General features: G+C 56.2%; 1 protein-coding gene across 2 annotated transcripts in view; it reads left to right on the forward strand.

The window, feature by feature from the left end:
* The window catches only part of DIS3L2 (DIS3 like 3'-5' exoribonuclease 2), a 190,813-nt gene extending 176,437 nt beyond the window's left edge, over positions 1–14,376 (forward strand). For both annotated transcript variants that reach the window (XM_044422422.1, XM_044422421.1), the window contains exons 16-22: positions 3,755–3,938; positions 4,507–4,593; positions 8,038–8,185; positions 8,552–8,682; positions 9,398–9,502; positions 11,597–11,698; positions 13,810–14,376. In XM_044422422.1, the coding sequence (XP_044278357.1) occupies positions 3,755–3,938; positions 4,507–4,593; positions 8,038–8,185; positions 8,552–8,682; positions 9,398–9,502; positions 11,597–11,698; positions 13,810–13,908 (856 nt within the window). In that variant the 3' untranslated portion in view covers positions 13,909–14,376. The remainder of the gene's footprint in view (positions 1–3,754; positions 3,939–4,506; positions 4,594–8,037; positions 8,186–8,551; positions 8,683–9,397; positions 9,503–11,596; positions 11,699–13,809) is intronic.
* Positions 14,377–21,177: the final 6,801 nt, after the last annotated feature.

The following is a 21,177-nucleotide window of genomic DNA, read 5'->3' on the forward strand; positions in this document are numbered from 1 at the left end:
TTCCGAACCACAAAGCAGCATTTCCTGACTTAATCTCCCGCTCTCGCTGCTGCTGCTGCTGCTGCTAATCACAGGGTTGCAGGGCTGCTCTGCGAGGGGCTCCAGGGCCCTTCCGGAGCCCCGCCACACGCCTCAAATACCCCTGCCTCTCAGGGTGCCCCAGGATTCCCCAGGGCCTGGGCTTCTCTCCCTGCTCTTGCCAGGAATCAGTTTCTCGGTGTAGCGGAGGCTTCAGGCTCTGTGCTCCCCACTGACCTCCACCCTCTCAAGGCCAGCTAGCCCAGGTTCTTCCTGCCCACCTGCTTAAGTGCCGTGTTAACGTTCCCCCAACCAGGAAAGGGCTCCCTCGCTGCTTCCTCTGGCACTTAAAGGGATGGGCCACTGGGCTCTCAGCAGAAATCGCTTATTGTGTTTGAATGTCAATGAGGCTTCCAAAATTACCTTGTACATTGTATTTTCTAAGGTTTTGATCTTCTGTAAACTACCTGGAGAACTTTGGTTCTTGGGCAATACAGACAGTTTGAGTATTATTCATAATAACACGAATGGGCTTGCCTGGTCCTGTCCCCCCCACCCCCACCATCCTGAGGACTGGCAATTCCTACCTGGCAAAAGAAGCCCTTGGCATCGGAATGGAAGAAGAGAATTCATAGGACCATAGAGTATTAGAGCTGGAAGGGGCCAAGAAGGCCGTTGGGTCCAACTCTCTGCTGGTGAAGGACACCAAGTCACACCATCCCACTCAGAGGGCTGTCCAGTTCCTTTCTGAATGTCTCCAGTGTGGGAGAGCCCCCCACCTCTCCAGGCAGCTGGTTCCACTGTTGTGTTGCTCTGACCGTGAGGAAGCTTTTCTTGATGTCCACCCTGAATCTTGGTTGTCGCAACTTGAATTGATTATTCCATGCCCTACACTCTGGCATTAGAAGAGATCTTGACCTTCCGTTTTGTGACAGCCTTTGAGGGACTTCTAGAGGGGTATCATCCCCTGCCCCCCCCCCCCCCCCTTTTCCCCCCAGGGGGAAATGCCCAGTTCTCTCAGCCTCTCCTCGCAGGGCAGTGCTTCCAAACCCTGCATCATTTCTGTTGGCCTCCTCTGGACCCTTTCTAATTTACCTGCATCTTTCTTAAATCTTGGTGCCCAGAAGTGGACACGGGATGCCAGGTGGTATAATTCAGGTACATATTCTGCATCCTTTGAGAGGAAATTCTGAGCCTGAAGATGAGTAAGGGCCAGGATGCCTGATGTAATTACGCCTGGTATTTCTGGCGGCTGCAGCAGGGAGCTGCTTTGCCCGTCTCATCAAGGGCACAGGGCCCACCAAACGGCGACCCCCCCTTTCTGCTTCTGGGAAGCCGTGCTCATATCCCGGCTCATTTCCTTCCCACCACCGCCCTGGTTTGGGGGTGGTCTGCTTGGGGGCCCTGCCTGGCTCCTCCCCCCTCACTCTTTCCCCAAAGACACGAGAGAGACAGTGGGAGCTCAGGCCAGGCCAGGCCAGAAAAACCCCACTGGAACTATATGGTGTGGGGCAGGTAGGTGGTTCAAGGGAGACAGAGGCGGGAACATGGCTGGGGCTGGGGCAGGGGTCTCTTGCGGCCCAGGGGCCACGGTGATGGGTGGCTGGGGAAGGGAGGTGGCACAGGGGACCTGGCAGTCTGAGGAAACCCAGATGGCGCCCGGTCCTGCGTTCGGAACCCGTGTCCTGGGGAGAAGCGCCTTGTCTCCACTTTGCTCTTAAATCTGCTTGGCCATTGGAGAACAGACGTGGGTGCCGGCCTTCCCATCCCGAGAAGGCTGCTGGGAGCAGAGGCCAGACCGAGATCCATGGCTGCGGCCTTTCAGTTCCACCGCGAGCACCGTGCGCCCTTGAGCCTCGTTCTGTTGGGGGAGGAGGTGACTTGCCTCAAAGAGTGGAAAGGACCTTGCAAATCAGACACAGGAAGCGAGAGTGGAGAATTGCCACAGGGCCTGTTGGAGAGGGAAAATAGGTGAGGATTGTCTGTCAAAGGCGAATCAGCCCCATGGTGCGCCAAGACGCAATTTTGGTAGAGTCACTCTCCCTGCCCCTGCCTGGCTCTTGTGTCTTCCAAGTATCCAGTAGGAACATGGCATGCGCATGTTTTCCCTGTGCATGGAGAAGCTCTGCCTGTTGAATGTCTGCCCATCTCAAAAGAGACGGGAGTTGTGCCAAGAGTGCAATTGGCAGGGCTAGGTTTTGGTGCTTTTAAAGGATGTTTGGCTGTTGCTGTTGTGTGAACAAGGCGCAGCTGGAACCCTGCCGTGTGGACTGGGGCAACCCGTGGAACATCATTGCGAGAGGCAGTCTGCCCCCTCACACAGCCGCAATCCTTGTAAGTTTTCCTGAAGACTTCCTGAATGTACCCATCACTTTGCAAAGTAATATCAGCCGAACGGACCTTTCCTTACCGAAAGGGTTTGCAGCAGACCTTTGGTTGCTTCTGCCCTGTAATGCAGGCGACAACGGCAGCCGGATCGCCTGGCTGTGTGTTTGGTTTGCTTTGGGTTTTTCTGCTTCTTGAAGGGGCTGCTCAAAAGCCGCTTTGCACCTGTCTTCATAAAGGGAGCAATGCTGCCACCTGGTGGTCGTTTAATCGCATGGAGTCGCCGCTCCTTGAGCCTCAAACATGTTAGCCGGAAAAGAGAAATAACGTGTTAAGCCCCAGCAGCCAAACACGTTCCAGCAGGAGAATGCAGAGCAAGGCAGCAAAACTTTTGAAAACCCATTTAGGGCTGTTTCGCGAGCTTTTTCTCCACGATGCAATGTCCACATGTAGGAATGGGCCCCATTACAGATGCCCAGAGGCTCTTGTCAGCCCAGAGCCATCCCAGCGTTGCATCCCAGTCGGTACCTCCCCCCGAAGAGCAACAAGCAGCCCTCCACCCAAGCGCCGGCCGGCTCCGAACGTGGAGCGGTGCCGTTTGGAGACGTCTGGGGGCACAAGAGTAAAGCAGCCTTTGCACGGCTGTCGTTACGAAGGAATTCCCTCTCGCAGCCTGTAAGGAGCCCAGCGCTGGGACAGCGTTAAATGGGGGTAGCCAGACACATGGAAAGAAGGCTGTCCAAGGAGCCAGTCCTGATGGCTCTGTATCTGTCCGTCGCCGCTTGAGGCAGCGTGCCGCTGTGCTCCCGTTGCTGTGGAACATGGGTCGCACACATGCCCGGCTCGTAGTTCTGCCTGTGGGCAGCGGGTTGGCCAGCAAATGAGCAAAGCACTGGGCCGGAGGGGCCCCTGGCCTGATCAGCCGGGTGGTTCCTGTGTTGTGAGGACTGTGCGGCTCTGGGGTGGGTACTGCAAGTTCCATTCGCCTGGCCAGAGCTTTCCCCAGCGGCACATTCCCCGTGCCACCCTCTCCGGTAGCAGTTCCAGGGGAGGCAGCTCAGTGGAGGCTAGCAGGGAAAGAAGCACCTGTGGCCGGCCAGATGCGGTTTCTGAGCCTTGTGTCACCAGCCACGGTAGAAATGAATTTCCTCTGGGGGTGCACTGAAGTAGTAACATTCACAAGCCACAGCAGAAGTGACTAAATGAGGGAAAGTCTGTGCACAGAAGGGGGAAGGATGGAGAAGACGCGCACACTGAGACGCTCCAGTGTTTTTAAGGACCGAGCATCGCCTGGAAAGCATCCTGGGCGCTCGGCAGTTGTGCAAATGGCGCAGGCCACGATGCCGCTTCCTTGGCGTGAGCTGCTCCACTCCTCCTCACAGGCCCTTCTCTCTCCTCTCTCTCACCCCAGACTAGTGGAAGAGTTTATGCTGCTCGCAAACACGGCCGTCGCCCATCGGATCTACCGCTCCTTCCCGACAAAGGCTCTGCTGCGCCGGCATCCCCCGCCCCAGACCAAGATGCTCAGCGACCTCATGGAGTTCTGCAGCCAGATGGGCCTGGACATCGACTGCAGCTCCGCTGGCGCGCTACACGTGAGCACCCGGGTGCTTTGGGCTGGGCGCAGGCGGCGGCGGCACTCGCAGCTCGCCCTCTCGCGGGGCTTTTCGGCGGCTGGTGTCTCCAGGCCGCGTCCCTTCCTAGGATCTGACCTGGCTCCTAGAGAAACGGCCGTCGGCAGAAAGGCTCACGAGAGGGACGTGAGCAGGGATGTTGCCTTGAGTGCCGTGCGGTTTGCGTGGGTAGAAAAATGAGGACCAAATCAAATACACACATGTCTGAAACAGGCGCCTCCTCCCCTTCACCCCACTGGGTGCAGACCTGCGAGGACGCACTGTCTGCTTGTTTGCTACCTCCCTTGTCCTTTAAGACGAAGCAGCACTCAAGTCTCCCGGGTGTGTGTCCTTCACGGAGGCTCACGCACGAGGAAATTACGGTCCCTTATTTCTGATGGGGGGCTGCAGAGGCGAGGGCACCGGCTGAAGGCCCACCTGGTGGATACATGGCTGCGGCAAGATTTAAATGAAGGGCCTCCGGATTCCTGGCTCATTCTCCAAGATGTTGCTTGGCATCGGCTACAGTATCTCTCTCTTTTCTCTCTAGAAAAGCTTGAACGAAACCTTTGGAGATGACAAATACGCTGAAGCCAGGAAGGAGGTGCTGACCAACATGTTCTCTCGGCCCATGCAGGTGAGTGCAGGTGCCACAGTCGTAACTGCTTGCCCACACCCTCCCTTGTCCTCACACAGGGCAGCTCGGACCAAAAGAGCCCATGTCCCCCGGCCTGGAGGGTTCTCAGCCTCACCCCAAGGTCAGGTGATGTTCAAGGGGGGCAGTCAACGCCGCATCAGGCTTCAGGTGAAGCTCTGTTCAGGTGTTCTACTCCAGTTTTTAAACATTTCTCACTGCAAGTTTCAAGACGACAAAACCCAGAAGAAAAATAAGGAAAAAATGTCATTACACAGATCTGACTCTATCTTTTATATATAAGATTCGACCAAGGCCTCCATATATCATCTATTCAAGCATTAAAAGCTTTCTCGGGTCATTAGAGCCTCGCTCCATTACATTATAGGAAGTGAGCATTTGTGTTTCCAATATTCTAATGTTAGTCTTTCAGCGGTCAAAAGGGCACAAAAATTCCACTTAGGTTCCCCGTGCATTAACTTCCAGGGAGGAGGTTGTTCAAAAGAACACAAGCATCGGTGAATATTAAAAAGTGTTCTTACGTAAAGTTTACCCATACTGTAACCTCCTCCCAAAAAGAGGCATCTATCTGTTGGACAGCCAGAACATATGAATAAAAGAAGCATTCACAGTATTACTTCTCCCGCCGTTACCGGATTGAGGCAGCCCCTTATGAACGAGACATTGTGGGGTCCAATAAATGAGGAAGAAGAGATTTTATTGAATGAGAGGTAACGGGTGACCCACCAAAGCTTGAAATATAGACGCTGATATGCTAATCCGTGGACTGGGCAGGACAGGACAGTCCAGTCTCCTGTTCCGTTCCAGCCCAGGGCCCCGTGAAGTATGTTAATTCACCCATAACAAATAGTTACAGGCACAGATTGTAGGTCAAGAGGACCAAGCAGCCTCAGGTCATGTTTCCAGAAGCAGCGCAAGCGTCAAGCCCACAAGGCCAAAGCAAGATGCCAGCCGGTGTTGCAGAGCCGGCCCGGCCCTTCGGCTGGAGCAGGCCGTTCATGGCAGGCATGCAAATTGGGGAAAGGTGATAAGTCACCCGCAATTTCCCACTAATTGGTCCAAAGGGAAAATCAATGCATCCATCCGAGTCTATCAGAAAACTAGGTTCTTACCCACCGTTTAGACATTGATTTTGCCATAAAGTCAATTAGGTGCAAATGTATCAAAATATAATTGACATCCTGCTATCCACCCCTTCTCTCGAGTGGTCCTAACTGTGGGCAGAACCGTGTCCATTTTACTTTGCCAAGAACCCACCAGGGCAGGTCATCTGGAGAACCTAATGCCGCGCATCTGGAAGGAGACCTGGGCAAGAAGATTCCAGAAGTGACCAAAACGGAAAATCTAATCTCAGTGAGAAAGACCAGCATTTAGTGCGAGTCAGCCAATAGGCCTGATGTTAGAAAGCAAGATCCAGAAAGCCAAACTAACCTTCCCTGGTGGAAACTTGTATCCTCGATCATGGCAGAGAGGGCCCTGTGTACACACCCCAAATTTATGATGCAGAATTAAATTTCTGAAAATTTTTGCAGGATGCGGATAGAAACAGTCCATGCCCTGATCCAGTGTTCAGTACATGTGCAAGAATGTCAGTGGCCCTCTTCCAGAGGATTTGGAAGGGGGACATCTTATCTTCTCTCTCCATGAGGCTCTCCCCAATTTTCCAGGGTTCTCAGTTGCATGGAGAGCATTTCCAAACGGGGGAGGTTCTGTCATCCTGACGGCCCCTTTTCCATGGGATGGAAATGAGACTGCGTGGGAGCCAGGGCCAGCACACTGCCGTGTCTCCACACATTGCCTGAACCCTGGAAGGGAGCCCAGGAGCAAGGCCTGAGCAGTTCAGGCATGAAAGAAGAGTGGTCAGTTCATGGAATCCGACGTGGTTCTGTCCCCCGCCCTTCTCACACGCAGGGCAGGGCAGGGCAGCTCAGCAGTCCCCTTTCAAAGAGGCTTGTCATGACGGGAACTTGCTGCGTTTCCTTGAGCCGAGCAGCCCAGCTTGAGCAGAGACAGAGAGCGGCGGTTTACACAGTGGTCCAGATGCGGCTGCAGCGAGAAAGCTCCTCTTGTGAGGGGAGCTGGCTTTGATTTATTAGGGGGCTGATTGAATGCCTCGAGAAGAGAGGCAGGAGTGCTGAGCGCTTCCCTTCCTCCCTGTGACTGATTGCACCAGGAAACGGGGAAGGCTCTGCTTCCTCCCGCATGTGAGGCCTCTGTGTGTGCAGGGGAGCCTCGCCGGAGAAGCCGTGCTGTGCGGAGAGGTCAGGGAGACCTTGGACTGCCCTGCGGCGCCTCGGCCAAGAGGCTCCGTCCCAGGCTGGCTCCCTCGCCGCTGGGCCTGCGGCAGCCCCAGCCTCGATCCTGCGTGACGTGCGAGCCCGTCTGTTCAGCCGCCTGCCTGAGGTTGCTGCCCCATCCATCACCCGGCTCTGCTCTGCCGTTCCAGCTTTTCCAGCTGCCCTCGTCCCGAACGCGGCTGGCTCCGGGAGAAGCACGTCTCAGCGCTGTGGGAGAAGCGGCCAGCTGCACTTCAAATGGCGCGGCAACACGATTGCGTCCCAGGGCTCTTGCTCGCTTGATGCTAACGAGCGCATCCAGAGAGCTTTTTCAGACGAGCTGGCGCTGAGCCTCTTGGCCATCCAAGCAGCCTTCCTGCAAGCTGCGCCCTTCTTGCTCCCTGCCGCCCCGGCTCTGCAGAGGGGGTGGCAAAGAGAAGAGGTATTCTCAGCTGCTCCTTCCTCCCGGCTTCGCAGGAGGGTCTTCTGGATGGCCGAGTTGCTCAGTGATGGCAGGCTGGTGCTGAGGAAGCCTGAGTTTGGGTACTGCAGATTCACGGCTCAGCCTCTTAGCCAGAAGGGCCGCGTCCGTGTGCAGTGCCCCAGCTTCACGGCCAGTTCCACGGGCGGACGGCCAGGACGCATCCCCTTCTCCGTTGGCCATTGGTGCTATTGCAGTCCCCACCCATTCAGGCCGCCATCCTGTTTATTGGGTGGGAGCCAAACATCCGTTGCCCAGTGCTTGCAGTCCTGCATCTGGTGGATTTGCTTTGTTAAATTCTCGATGGGTAGCTCTTGAGATCCGTTGTCGGCATGGAGAGCAAGGAGGACACGTGGACGAAATCAAATTAATGTATGTACTCCCTTTCTGTACTGCCCCACGGCTGAAACGCTCAAACAGCTGCTTAGGTCCTTTCTAGAAAGAAGCAGGCGTGGTGGGAAGGGAGATCGTGTTTGGTGCAGCAGCCTGCCTGGAAAAGACTCCGCCGCTGTGCTTGCTTTCCAGGGTTGCCCCACCTCTGCCCCGGACCCTCCGCTGCGGACGTGCACGGAAGGGGCGGGGGCCGCTTGCCCTGCCGGACGCCCTCTGCTCCTCAGCCCCGCCCCTTCCTCAGGCCTGACCTGCCCCTTCCCTTCCCTTCCCTTCCAGATGGCCGTGTACTTCTGTGCCGGGACGCTGGAGGACGAGGCGCTCTTCCACCACTATGCCCTCAACCTGCCCCTCTACACCCACTTCACGTCGCCCATCCGCCGCTTCCCGGACGTCCTGGTCCATCGGATGCTCTCCGCCTCTCTGGGTAGGTTCTCCGGAGACAGCAAGGCCGGCTGGGCCGGGCTGCTGCGGGGGGGGGGGGGCTGGGGCTCCTCCAGCAGCCCGGCGTGCCGTGCCGGGCCAGACCGAGCGGCCCTGCAGCTGTCCGTGTGCTGCACCTGGTGTGGGCCCCGCACAGCAGGGGTGCCGCGAGTTCACCAGCCGAGCCACGCAGGACAGGTGGGTCCTATCTAGCAGGCTGGGGGGGATGTTTTGGCCGGCGCGGGAAGTGCCGCAGGTTGGATGGCACACACTGTGCTCCCCCGGGAGGATGACCCCGTCGCGGGCTGGCTTGCAGCACCAGAGGCGTGGGGGAGCCTCCCCCCTCTGATGGTGGCGGCTTCCTCTTCAGGGTGCGGCTCTGCCCCGCGGATGGAGGAGGCTGCCATCCAGAAGCAGGCCGAGCACTGCAACGACCAGAAGATGGCTTCCAAGCGGGTGCAGGAGCTCAGTGCCAATCTCTTCTTCTCCGTCTTGGTCAAGGTGAGGCCCTGGGATCCAGGCTACCCGGAGCCGGTTTGGGTCTGTCTGTGCTGCAGGTCGGGGGCCAGAGTGCGTTAGCTCGTGCCGTGAAATAGCGCCGCGCCCGCCCCGTCTTCCCGGCCTTCTTGCATTCCTGCCCAGTCCCCCAGTTTCGTACTGGCAGGGCCTGCCCATGCTTCTTAGGATACCTTCTCACAACAGAAGCCAGCTGGGCAGCAGATTCTCAGCTGAACCGCTTTCTAGCTGGGAAACCCTTCCAGGTGCGTCACCTGCCTCCATGGGGACTGCCGTCTCTCTTCTCTCATTCCGCTAGAGACACTGACAGTTCTCTCCTTCCAGTGTATGACTTGCCCTGGAAGAGGGGGGCATCTCCCTGGAAACCCCCTCCTCTGGAGGACGGGACCCCAACCTTGCCACGCAGTTTGCCTTCTAGAACTCCAGCCATCTCTGCCACTCACCTGCAGAATTCTTCCCCACCTGTCAGGGTGCCAGGGGCACATGCTCATCTCCTGCCTTAGGCTCACATTCCCAGGCCTTGGTCTCTCCCAGAGGCCTGGCACTGGCTGCAAAGGCACCTGCCTTGCCGCCCAGAAGACCAGAAGGGGATGCAAAGAGCACGAGCTTCTGTGGCGCTTTGTGTAGCCTGGCATTCGGTGGACGAAATTCTGCTCCTGCCCCGCTGATCACACCTGCTCTCTCCTCTCTCATCTTGCAGGAGTGCGGCCCCCTGGAGTCGGAAGCCATGGTGATGGGCGTCCTCAGCGAGGCCTTCGATGTTCTGGTGCTGCGCTTTGGTGTCCAGAAGCGCATTTACTGCAACGTGAGCACCTGCAGGCACCCGGGGCCCAAACGCAGCAGTGGCCACCGTGCTTCTGCAGTTTCGGCGTCTCTTTGCCTCAGCCGTGGGGTGGCTCGTTGTGTTCTCGTACCCCACTGGGGTCCCTGGACAGAGAAGCCAGACTTGTCCCAGGCTTGTGGCTGAATGTTGGCTTCTGGGCATTACCTCTGTCTCCCCTTCCTGCCCAAAGGTGGCTTTCAGGGCAGCTGGCAGTCAAGTACAGATTAAAAGCAAACATCCCCATCAGGGAGGGTGTTCAAGGATGGGCTGGACATGTACATGGTAGGAGCCGGCTGGAGCCGGGGGTCAGACTAGATGGCCCGGGAGGCCCCTTCTGACTCGCTCTGTTTCTGTGTTAAGCTCCTCGTGCAAACAGGGCAGAAAAAAACAACAACAACACTGCAGTAGGAGAAATGTAACCCCCCTTCAGCAAGAGACCAAGTTGTATCTCAAAGTCCCAAAGAGGAATATCTTTTCCTGGTTTTCCATAGCCTTGGAAAGGCCATCTCTAATGTCCCAGCTGTCTTCTGATGGTGGGCCGCCCCAGAAGGTCTTAGCGCTCAGGCAGACTCATACGGTGGAAGGCGGCCTTCCTTTAAAAGACTCTGACCTGCCAGCCAGACTGAATTTGTCTGTAAGGGCAGAGGGCTCTTGGAGTGGGTGGGGGGGGTGTAGCACTGTGCCCAGGGGAGCGATTCATGCCATTTGCAGATCTGACCCGCGAGCCCTCGATGCAGGGCAGGGCAGGGCAGGGCAGTGCCCGTTCTTCCTGCAGGAGCTCCCAGCCTGGCCTCAGGCCCTCTTGGGCTTTCCCTCCCACCAGGTCCAGGAATGGCCCTTTCTGCTCTGCAGGCTCGCCCCGCAGGCTGCATTCTGCCTCCGGATCTTGCTCTCCCACCTGTAAATTGGCGTGTCACTCACTCGCCCAGGCTGCCATGTAAACAAAACACGCAGGAGAGGAAAGCCCCCTGCTGCGGAACGGGCGGGGAAGCCGCCAAGCTAGCCAGCGTCCCGAAGGCCTGCCCGCCTCGCCCCAGGCAGCTTCCCCCGTTTGTTCCCCGCAAGCTCTGCCGCCGGCCCATCCTGCTCGCCCTGACGGCTGCCTGGGGGTCCTCACGTGGCCACTCCTCGGCGCGGCGGCCATGGCCTCGAGGAGCTTGCCGGGAGCGCCACCACTTCTCCGCCCTCCATCTGCCCCTCCATCAGGCCCTTCCGAGGGGATAATTATCCGCTGGTAGCGGTGCCATAAAGCGGAGCTGGCAGGCTGCGGTGAGCGCTCTCGCCCCCTGGAATGAGGAGCTGGGGAGGAGTTGGTTTTAATTTCACCTCCCGAAATGGGAGCCGGGAGGCACCGAGTATGTGCCGCTCCCCGGCACCTGCGCCAGGCGGCGGCTCCTGCCCGCTCAAGGTGAGGACGCTGGCGGTGGCTTGGCCGGCCGCGTGGCGGGAAGCCACGTGGGACGTGCCCCGAGGAGGCTTGCCTTGCCGGGGCGGGGGGTTGGCCTCGCCCGGGGCCTGGCAGGGAGCTCTGCAGCGGGAGGGGGGCATTTGCTGCCGTCCCAGTGATAAGGAAACCCCCACCCACCCACCCACCCTGCCGAGTGGGCCGTCTGCGTGGCCCCCTCCCCCTGGTGCCCCCTCCCGCAGGCCTTCAGATTCCACCCAGCCCCAGCCAGTGTGGCCCCAGGGCAGGGATGCTGGACACTGTCGTACGAAGCGTAGTGAAGGGGGGCCTCTCTTGCTTATTGCGGATTATCTAGATGGGTTTTTCGGACTCTGAGGAGCAGGCGGAAGAGTGGGGAGGGGGGAGCATGCTGGAGCTTCAAGGTGACTTCGTGAGACGCAGCCTGCTCTGGAAGGGGGAGGGACTTCGGGGGGGGGGGGCACCGGATGCTCGGCCCAGCCCTTGGCCAGTAAGAGGCGACGGGAGACATGCTGCCCGGGCAGAGGGCCTCCGACATGGCCGCCCCTTGCCCGCGAGCGGCCTTTCAGCCGTGCGCGCCCAGCGCCTTCCCCGCGTCCCACCCCGCTCGCGTCCACACGGCCCTCAGGTGCCGCCCCTGCCTTCTCTTGCAGGCCCTGCCGCTGGTAGGATTCCAGTTCCAGAAGGTGGGCAAGAAGCCGCAGCTCACCCTGATGTGGGCCCCCGAGGGCCTGGAGGGGGAAGCCGAGCAGCAGGTGAGGCCCGGCCTGGCCCCTTCCTGTCCAGACCGTTCCGTGCCCAGCGCCGCCCCTGCCAGTGTCCCTGGGGTCCTTCAGCTGCGCTGGGCTCCAGTGGCAGCATCCTCCGGCCGGCAGGGCCTGGCGGGGAGAGCTGCCCGGCACAGCTGTTATGGAGGCCGCCCTCCAGCTCCGGGGAGGTTTGCCCCCAGCATGCTGCCCAAAGCGGGAGGCCCCAGGTAATTATGCAGGGGGAGGAGGGGCTCTCCCCCCCGGTCTGTCTGGGCCCGAGGCTGCTTTTGGCTGGCTGGCTGGCCGGCCAGCTCGCACGACACAGCTGCTCAGTCACCACTCAGTCGCCCGCCTGCCAACCTGTGGCGTGCCTCTGGCCCTCTCGCCCTCCCTCACAGCCACACAAGGCTCCTCCGGGATGCCTGCGGTCGCTCCCCGGCCACGCCTGCCCTGCTGGCAGCTGGGCCTCCTCCCGGCATCCTCCCTGCAGGGCCTGCCTGCCTCGTTCCTGAGTCCGGGAGCTGGCCCCCCCCCCCACCGCCCTTCCAGCTTGCCACCACGATGTTCCACAGATCCGTGTCCCGCTTCCCCCTCCCCGCCCTGCCTGCCCCACTGCTCCGCTCTCCTGGCTCCCCACTCTGTCTCCAGCCGCGGCCCGGCTCAGGCACAGTGGCCAGGCTGTCCTCGCCCACCCCCTCCCCAAGCAGATTCCCCCAGTCCGGCGCCCGGCGCATCGGCAGGGCCCCCAGCCTCCCTCGCACGCCCGTCCCTGGCACCCGTTAATTCGGGAGCACAACCAGGGGAGCCGTCGCGCTGCCTGGGCTTGATTAAACTCCTCTCCATGCCAAGCGCAGGTTGGCAGCCGCAGCGCAGCGCTCTGCCTAATTGCTTTGAAGTCCTTGGCACGGCGGCACGGCCCTGCCATCTGGCCAGGGGCACATTGAGCGGGGCAAGGGCTGGCGGGTGGGTGGGCGAGCAGGGAGGGGAGGGGAGCAGCACCCCCTCGTCCCGGTCCTGGTCTTCCCCAGGCATGGCGGTCACTGGGCCCCCCCGGAGCCGGCTGGCATGCTGGGAACGGCCCCTGCTAGAAGGACGGCTCTGGCAGCCGACGGAGCCGGGCTGCGTGCGGGAGACGGGTTGCGGGGACTGCCCAGCCGGGTGAGACGGTTGAGGCTTCCTTGTGGCGGCCACCAGCTCCCCAGAGGCCGCCTGCCTTCTTCCCGGGTTTGGCAGCCAGGTGTGCAAACGGGACGCTCGCTGGCCTGATCCAGCAACACACGCTTGGCCCGCATGTTGAGAGCAAGCCAGTCCAGGCGGCAGAGGTGGCCAGCAAGCGCCCAGCGCCCACAGGGAGAACAGTCGAGGCTCAGGCTGGCTGGAAATGCGCTCTCCCGCCCTTGAAGCCCTTGCACAGTTCGTGGCAGGGGAGGGGGCTGCGCAAGAGCTGGGAATCGCCCAGCAGCCGGGGACAGGGGAGTGCGTGGGGTCGGGGCAGGAGACCCACGGGGGGCAGGTTACGGTCCCCGAGCTGAGGCCGGCTCCCAGTCCCCCACACGCAGCTGCTGGGCCCTCCCCGCAGAGTGGGGCTTGCGCTCCAGGCCTGGGGCAGGCAGTAGGTGGATCCCCGGGGGTTTTGTTCCAGCTCCCATGAGGCCCTGCCAGGATGGCCGCGGCCCCCCTCTCGGCCCCTGCAGCCCGGCTCTGTCGGTGCTCTCCTCCTGGCTTCGCTTCTTTCTGCCTGGCAGTGCCCAACCTGGGGCAGCTCATGGAGTGCACAGTGAAAGCAGAGGGTGGTTGCGAGCTCCGCAGGTGATGGGGGTCGCGCCACGCTTGGGTGTCCTGCATCCAGCCACGTGCCTGCGTCCGAACACCTGGTGGTTGTGCAAGAACCGCCGAGCCCGAAAGCCACCCTCTTCTGCATTTGTCCCCAGAATCTGGCATTCAAAGCTAGACTGCCCCTGGGCACGGGGGCTCTCTTGCATGGAGACTTCCATTCCCAAATAGCTGCGGGCGGCCCTGCCTCCCTTGTGCTCGTGTGTTTCGAGACCGGGAGGCGGCTGCGTTGAGGCAGGCTTGAGGCCCCGGCTGGCCAGCTAACCTCTGCTGTGTCGCCCCAGGTCATCTCCATTTTCACCTTGGTGGAGGTCGTCTTGCAGTCCGACAGCACCCCCCTGAAGTACAGCGCGGTGCTGAAGAGGCCCGGTGGAGGAGAGTGACCGGCCCGGCTCCCCATCCCGCCTGCACGCGAGGCGTTTCCAAAAGGACTCCGGCCGTGGACCTTCTGCGGTTGCCGTTTTGCAGATGGGTTTTGTTTTAACTCTGGATTTTTAAGTGAAACTGGTGGGCAGTTCTCAGCCTGTTCCCAGCAGACGCCAACAGGAACTTGGCAGCCCGAACTGTTTTAGCCCTGGGATTTTAGGTCTGGTCTTCTCGTAAGCACGGCAGTGTTGTGCCTACCCTGCGTCTGCAGGGAACCCGGCGCCCCAACCCATCGGCTGGCCTGCAGCGTCCCCTCGCTTGGCTCCCCGAGACGTGTGAGCCTACAACGCCCATCATTCCCAACCGGCATGGGAGCTGCAGTCCAGCAGTTGTGCTCTGGGCTCCGTATTTCCCCCAGCCTGGTCTGCCAAGGCCATTCTCGCTGGGGTGTCTTCTGCCGTGTAATAAAAATTTGGTCGATCGTGGAGGGTGCGTGCTTTCTTGTGCGGGTTTCCGTCCCTGGCCGTGGGTCTGTGTCCGCTGCTCTCCCGGGAGCTTTCCTTCTGCCCCGTGCTAACAGGGAGGGGGCTCTGAAATCCCCGTGAGACACCCCAGCAGCACCTTCCCCTCCCCTTCCACCTGTCCCGCTGCCAGAGCGACAAGGGTGGGACTGAAGGGCTCGCCTTTCGCCCCTGAAGGCTGCTGAATGTGGCAGCCTGAAAGCAGACGGAAGATGCTGGACCGAGCAGGCCCGACCCCTCCCTGCCTGCTGATCTCCCGTGCAGGGTAGGGAGGGGCTTGGGGCTGGGAGGGGGGTTGTTGCAGCTTGGGGGCCGCCGTTCCGCGAAGCAGGCGAGGCAGGACTGGGACGGGACGGGGCAGAACGTGCCCACTGGCTCTCCGGCGGCTTCCAGAACGTCCGGCCCAGAAGTGGCTTGACTGCCGCTGCCAGGTGCTCCAGCCAGCACGGACAAAGGATGATGGGAGCTGCAACCCACCAGCGTCGGGAGGGGTGTGCGTCCCCAGTCCCTCCATAAGCGTTGCCCTGTGGCCATGCCCGTGAGCCCTGCACCGGAAGGCCTCCCACCTGGAAACTCACAAGGCCCCCTCAGGTAACATGTTGAAATCTCAGGGCTCACGCTTGCCTTGACCCGCAGCTGCAGAGATGCTGATACGGAGCGTGCTTTGACCCGGATAAAATAGCTATTTATATCTTTATCATTAATGTCCCAACTCACAAGGCTATCAGAGACGGTGTGATAACAACACATTTAAGGTCTCGCATTCAGATCTTGCATATCCGGAAACTCACAAGGCCCCCTCAGGTAACATGTTGAAATCTCAGGGCTCATGCTTGCCTTGACCCGCAGGTGCAGAGATATTGGGGTCTGATACAGAATGTGCTTTGGCCCAGATAAAATAGCTATTTATATCTTTATCATTCATGTCCCAAGTCAAGGCTATCCGGGACTATGCAATAATCACCGCACGCCTTCAACAGACACAGGAAGCCTGAGTGGGGAAAAGGGCTGCTGCAGAGTGCACCAACCGAGCCTCTCGCAGGCAAGGGGCTTCCAAGGGCGGCGCCAACAGCAAGGAGGCCCCGCTGCAGGTCACTGGGAGGGCTTCTGGGGAGGGCCCGAATCCCTGGGCAGATCCATGGGCTGCTCGCATGGCTGGCGGAAGACCAGCAGGCCACAGCGTCCCCTGCTCCGGCACTCTTGTCTGGGCCAGAGAGGGAGGCCGACGCGCAAGCTGGTTCCGAGACCCAAAAGGAGGAGCGGGCCTGGGGGCTCTCGTCCCTGCCCCCTCTGGGCGCGGCCCCTCGGCAGGCACCCGGCCGTGCCTGTCCTTGACGCGGGCCGTAGCTTTCTGCGCATCCCTTCCTGCAGGCGGTGGACGAGGCTCCAGAAGTGAGAGCACGGGAAGCTGCCTTGTCGCATGCAGAAAACCCCCTCGGTCGGCTACACGCTGCAGTGCTTGGTGGCATTTTCGGGGTGGCGCAAGAGTTCCCGGCCTCCTGGGGATTCTGTGACTGAGCCCGGGACCTCCTGCATGCGAAGCGCCACTCAGCCAGGGAGCTGCAGCCCCTCGGATGCTCCCGGCCTTGGTTCCCCTCTGTGGGGCAGCCATCCTCTGCGCTTCCGTGCTCTCTACAGAAGTCCTCCGTCTTCCTCGCCAGAACGAACCAACCCTGAGCCTAGCCAGCCTTCCCCATCTGCTGCCCTGGCTGGGGTGATGGGAGATGGCACTAAGTGCATCTGCAGGGCTTCGCAACCCTAGCCTGCCTTTCCAGGGGTGGCCGCTGCTGTCAGGCTCTTCCCCCGAGTAAGACTTGAGGCCTCCTCCATGTGTGTGCAGGGAGCCGGCGAGCTGAGCCCTCCTGAGGCAGCTGGTTGCTGCATCCGTTCTGCTCGGCCTGCGTGGTCCAGAGGCTTTAAGGCAGCGCCAGGTGCGGTGGAGGGGAAGCCGCTCTGCAGCCTTGCCTTGGGCATACGCAGCACCCTCCCCTGGTCTTCAACCAGCATGTGCCTCTGCAAAAGGAAGGTGATTTGGGGGCAGGAAGGAGAGGAAGGGAATTGCTCCGAGGGAAGGCTGCTGCCCCATCATCTACCTTGGAGTCACAGTTTCGTGCCTTTTTGTAGATGAAGCATTCCCTCCTTTTCTCTCCCTCCCTCATCCTCCGATCATCTCCCACGGGACCACCTCTCTCGCTCCCTCTGTTTAGGGTTTCAGTCAGGACATTTTATTGGCTGTATTTATTTTATGACGGTGGCACAGTGCTTTGCTCTTCTTGTGCTCAGTATTTATGCCAGTGGAGGGACTTGGCCATTCCAGCTTCCATCAGAAAACTCTTGGCACGGCTAAGATGCCGTCCTTTCCCAGTGGCTTGAGAGCCCCTATTTTAGCCTTACCTGTTAGGTATGATCCCTTTTCCTGCATCCTCCAGGCAGTTTACAATCCAGAACAGTGACTTAAGGACATGATACAAGACTAGGCTTGGGGCACAAACTCTTCTTACGAGATGGAGCCCATCAGAGGAGAAGAAAGTTTTGGGACGGGAAGAGCCACAGGTGAGCACCCATCCAGGGTATGGATTACTCAGCCTCGGCCCAGACCTTGAGTTTCACTCTTGACTGCATCCAAGGCGCTGGACCCACTGTAGGAAAATACTTTATGGCTAATAAATCAACTGAAGCAGACCTGTTGCTACCTTAACTGGCTCCTCCAACCTGTCTATCTTGGGTCCATAGAGTATATTCTTCTGATAACAAGGAGGACTTGGCCCTTTTGCGGTCAACACAGTTACCGTATGAATGGACATGCAGGGATTCTATTCTAACCATAAACACCAAGTGCAGAAAATGATGCCACAAAACTTGTGGACAAGGCTACAACCGGAAAAGACACATTGCATGCCTGCAGTGCCTAGGCAGAGGTTTTATGCAGAGGTCGGCCCCCACTGGGGGTGCCCTGACCCAGTATCCTCCCCCCCACACACACACTTCTTTGAGCACAGTTTTCCATTAAGACTCACACAATGATTTTGCTCCCTGTACTCAGGCTCCTGTAGTCCCAGCTCCTCTCTCTTGGGTGTATTTCATGGCGATTTATATAGCTCATTTCTATATCCCCTTCCTCCGCTAGCCCCCAAAGCCAAACCTCTCTGGGAAGTTTACACAGTCCATAAAAAGAGGTGATAAAAGTACAATAAAAATGTCATAAAATCAGAAAAAACAGCTAACAACAGAAAATAAAACAGATAATAGGAATAACTGAGAGAAGAAAAAAGGGAGAGCCTGCGAAATGCCTGGAGGCTAAGTCATTAAAAGCTGCTGGGGAAAGGGCCGTCTTAGCCTGGCACCATAAAGATGGCGGGTTCGACAGTGGCCAGGCTGCAGGGAGGCTATTCCATAGATGAGGGGGCCACCAGCAAGAATGCCCTCCCCAAAACCCCAATGATTTTGTCTGTCTTGTACGGTTCTGTAGAAATTTCCCAGCTTGCAATTTCAATCTCTCTGAGGCAGGACCCTTCTCTAGAATGGGATGCTCCTCATGGTATTCTCTTTTCCCCAAGTCAAACTTCCTGCCAGAAATACTTTGGCTTGTGCAGCCACTTTAGCCGGGCTGCTTGAAATGCTTTTCACCTCTTGCTGCCAGCAAGTCATCGGCGTTTGATTTTCAGATGTCATGCATGCACCCTGCTTCTTCTATTTGTTTATATCCATGTCCAATTCTGTTCTTTATTATATTTACACACCACCTTTTCCCTTTTGCAAGGAACCAAAGGCGGTTTACATAATCCTCCTCCATTTCATCATCACAACAACCCTGCAAGGTAGGCTAGGCTGAGTGTCAGTGACTGGCCCAAAGTCACTCAGCGATTATTAAGAATGTTAATTGGCACCTGTAAACTGTAATTCCTTCACCATACACTCTTTACCCCTCCATACACATCTACTTGAATTCTTTTCTCTCCAGTTTGTGATGTAGTCATGTTCTTCCATACCCTCTCTTGATAATTAAACTTTTTCATTTCATTTTATTTCATTTTATGGTTTTTGTTAGCAAAAGCAATTACAATTCATTCTGAATATTTAACTTCCTTTGGCATTTTTCCTAAATACATTGTAATTTGTAAACATCTTCGTATTTCCCTGGGAATTTTATTTACCGGAATTTTTAATATGAACTAATTTATTTGCTATATAGTCCTTACAGTCAGACTCTTTCTTCCTGTGTTTCACACTCAGTTTTATCTTCCATCCTTTATACCAAATTTACCCCAAACATTTCCAGCAATTGCTCTTTTTTGCTTATTCCCCCAGTGTGACCCATAGACTTTTTGCTTATTATCATTGATTTGCATGGATCAATTGCTGTCTCGAGCCAAATACAAAGTGCGTTGTAAAACTCTCAGAACAGAGATAGCACTTAAGTCCAAGTCCAGTTGAGCTGGCACTGCAGAAAGTTCTAGTGCCACAAAAACAGCAGAGTCCAAATTTCTGCAAGAAATTACACCCTGCGTTGTTCCTGTTCTGGTGTTTTGCATGGTATTGTGCTGCGAATAGTTGGCTGTTAACTTGGGAATGGTTGCTTTCGAACATTGGAAACACAATTCTGGGCAATGGGTCTGGAACATTTTGGTGGTTCCACTTGAGCACGCTCAGGACGCTGACGGGCAGTCCCAGATCAGCACGACCACATCATTGAAAGCCTCGCCTTCCCGGCAAATTGTCCTTTTTTCATCTGGAAATGTTTCCTTTCTTGTCCTTTTTTGAATTGTCCATTTTCTTCAAGCAAGCCTGATCTGCTGTCAACATCTTTCAGACTGTCAGAAGCAGGTGGTGACTGCTGGAGTTCAGAAAAAGGAATCACGATATTTCAGTGAAGTAATCCGGCATTTCTTTTACTTGCTGTTACTGCCACAAAATTCTTGATGCTCTTTTCTCTGTTGGGACAATATATTCGCCACCTCACTTCTCAGAATATCCCAAGAATAGCCTAGGATCACTGGTCACATCTTTTAAAGTGTTTAACAGTACTGGACTGAAGAATAAAATGTATACCTTTTTCATTTCCCTTTAACTCTCTCCATACATCTTTCAGCTCAGCCATGGAGCCAGCTGGGTGACTTTGGGCCAGACTCGCAACCCAGCGTACCTCACAGGGTTGTTGTTGTGGGGATAAGACTGAGAGCAGGAGGATGAGAATGATGTAAGCTCTTTTGAGTCCTTGAAAGAAAAAAAAGGCAGGCTATAAATTCAATAAATTAATAAATATAAAGTCATTCGGTCATAGCTGAGACTTGCCAGTTGGAGCTTAACCCAACACAGAAGCGACTAATAGCAAACAACAATAAGAAACAACAACTCGCCTGCCAACACACACCAAGAGCTTTTGTCCGCAGCACCAAAACAATGGAAATCACCCCTCTATGCAGAAGAACAGAAAGTGATGATGAAAATTATGTATTAGACTTAGAAAAATTGAGACACACAAATGATGTGACGTTCTATCAACTCAGTCCGTGACAACATCGCTTCACAAATCCTTTACCAGCCGCCCCCCTGCCTGAACGGCTCTCATCTTTTTGACTCCATCTCTGCCTGCCCCACTTCCATTCTTAGACAATCACACTATCTCTTTCTCTGGATGGGATTATTATTATTATTATTATTATTATTATTATTATTATTATTATTTTTAACATGTTACTGAGTTTCAGCTTTTTTTTGAAAAAAGCATGGGACATTTATGTCACACAATAGGACAAGTTATCAGCACCATTCCATACAGTTAACGGTACTTTTTATGCAGTCCTTTTAATTTGAACACACTTGAAAGACCCGTGAGTTTATTTCCTTATTTGTATAAGGAATACAAATCAGTATTGAGATCAGTAAGTTGAAAACAATTGATGGGACGTAACAACAATTATTGGTAAATATTAAGGAGTGTCCCTGCGCAAGATTTATCCCTATAACTACCTCCTCCCCCAAAGGGGCAACTACCAGCATTACCAAAACATATGCTTAAGAAAAGTGTTTATTGTGTTATGCCTCCAACAATCAGCTGGCTTAGACAAATTCCTGCTAAGGCCTTGTGCCAATGAACAGAACAGAAAATGCTTGTTTGGGGAAGAAGCTGCAGCGTTTGATCTGGAGATGCGTCCGGCACGCCACTGATTCGATGGAGAGTCCCTCACGCTTTGCCTGCGTCAGCCCATTCATATCCTATTTATGCACTCCTGATGAATGTTTATTTATTTATTATTATTATTTATTAAAACATTTTTATGCTGCCCCATTCACCGAAGCCTCGGGGCGGCTTACAACAATAAATTAAATAATAATAATCATAAATTAAAAATATAAACATTAGAATAAAATACAAACATACAATATAAAATAAGCTGCCCTGGCCAGATAAAATTCAATAATATTAACATTTAAAATGCCACTTAAATAAAAAGGTCTTCGCCTGGCGCCGAAAAACAAATAACAAATAAACAAATGTTTAGAGATGTGTATTGGAGGTCACTTTGCTTGTTTGGCCTGAGTAGGTGCTTTCGGGAGTGAGGGAGACGGCGGTGCTTGGAAGGCTGCAGGGCCAAACAGAAATACTGAGAAATGTTGTCATTGCAGGCTGGCCGATCTTGCCTCACCCCCGAAACAGAGCAACCAAAACTCAACTGCAGTGCCCCTTACCAGGTCTGGACCCAAGTCCATCTTGTCTATGTCTGCCACAAAAACTTTCTTCCCTGTTTTGAAAACTGATTTCCT

Source organism: Varanus komodoensis, unplaced genomic scaffold, assembly GCF_004798865.1.
Source record: "Varanus komodoensis strain SLA01 unplaced genomic scaffold, ASM479886v1 scaffold127, whole genome shotgun sequence".
Classification (NCBI taxonomy): Eukaryota; Metazoa; Chordata; class Lepidosauria; order Squamata; family Varanidae; genus Varanus; species Varanus komodoensis.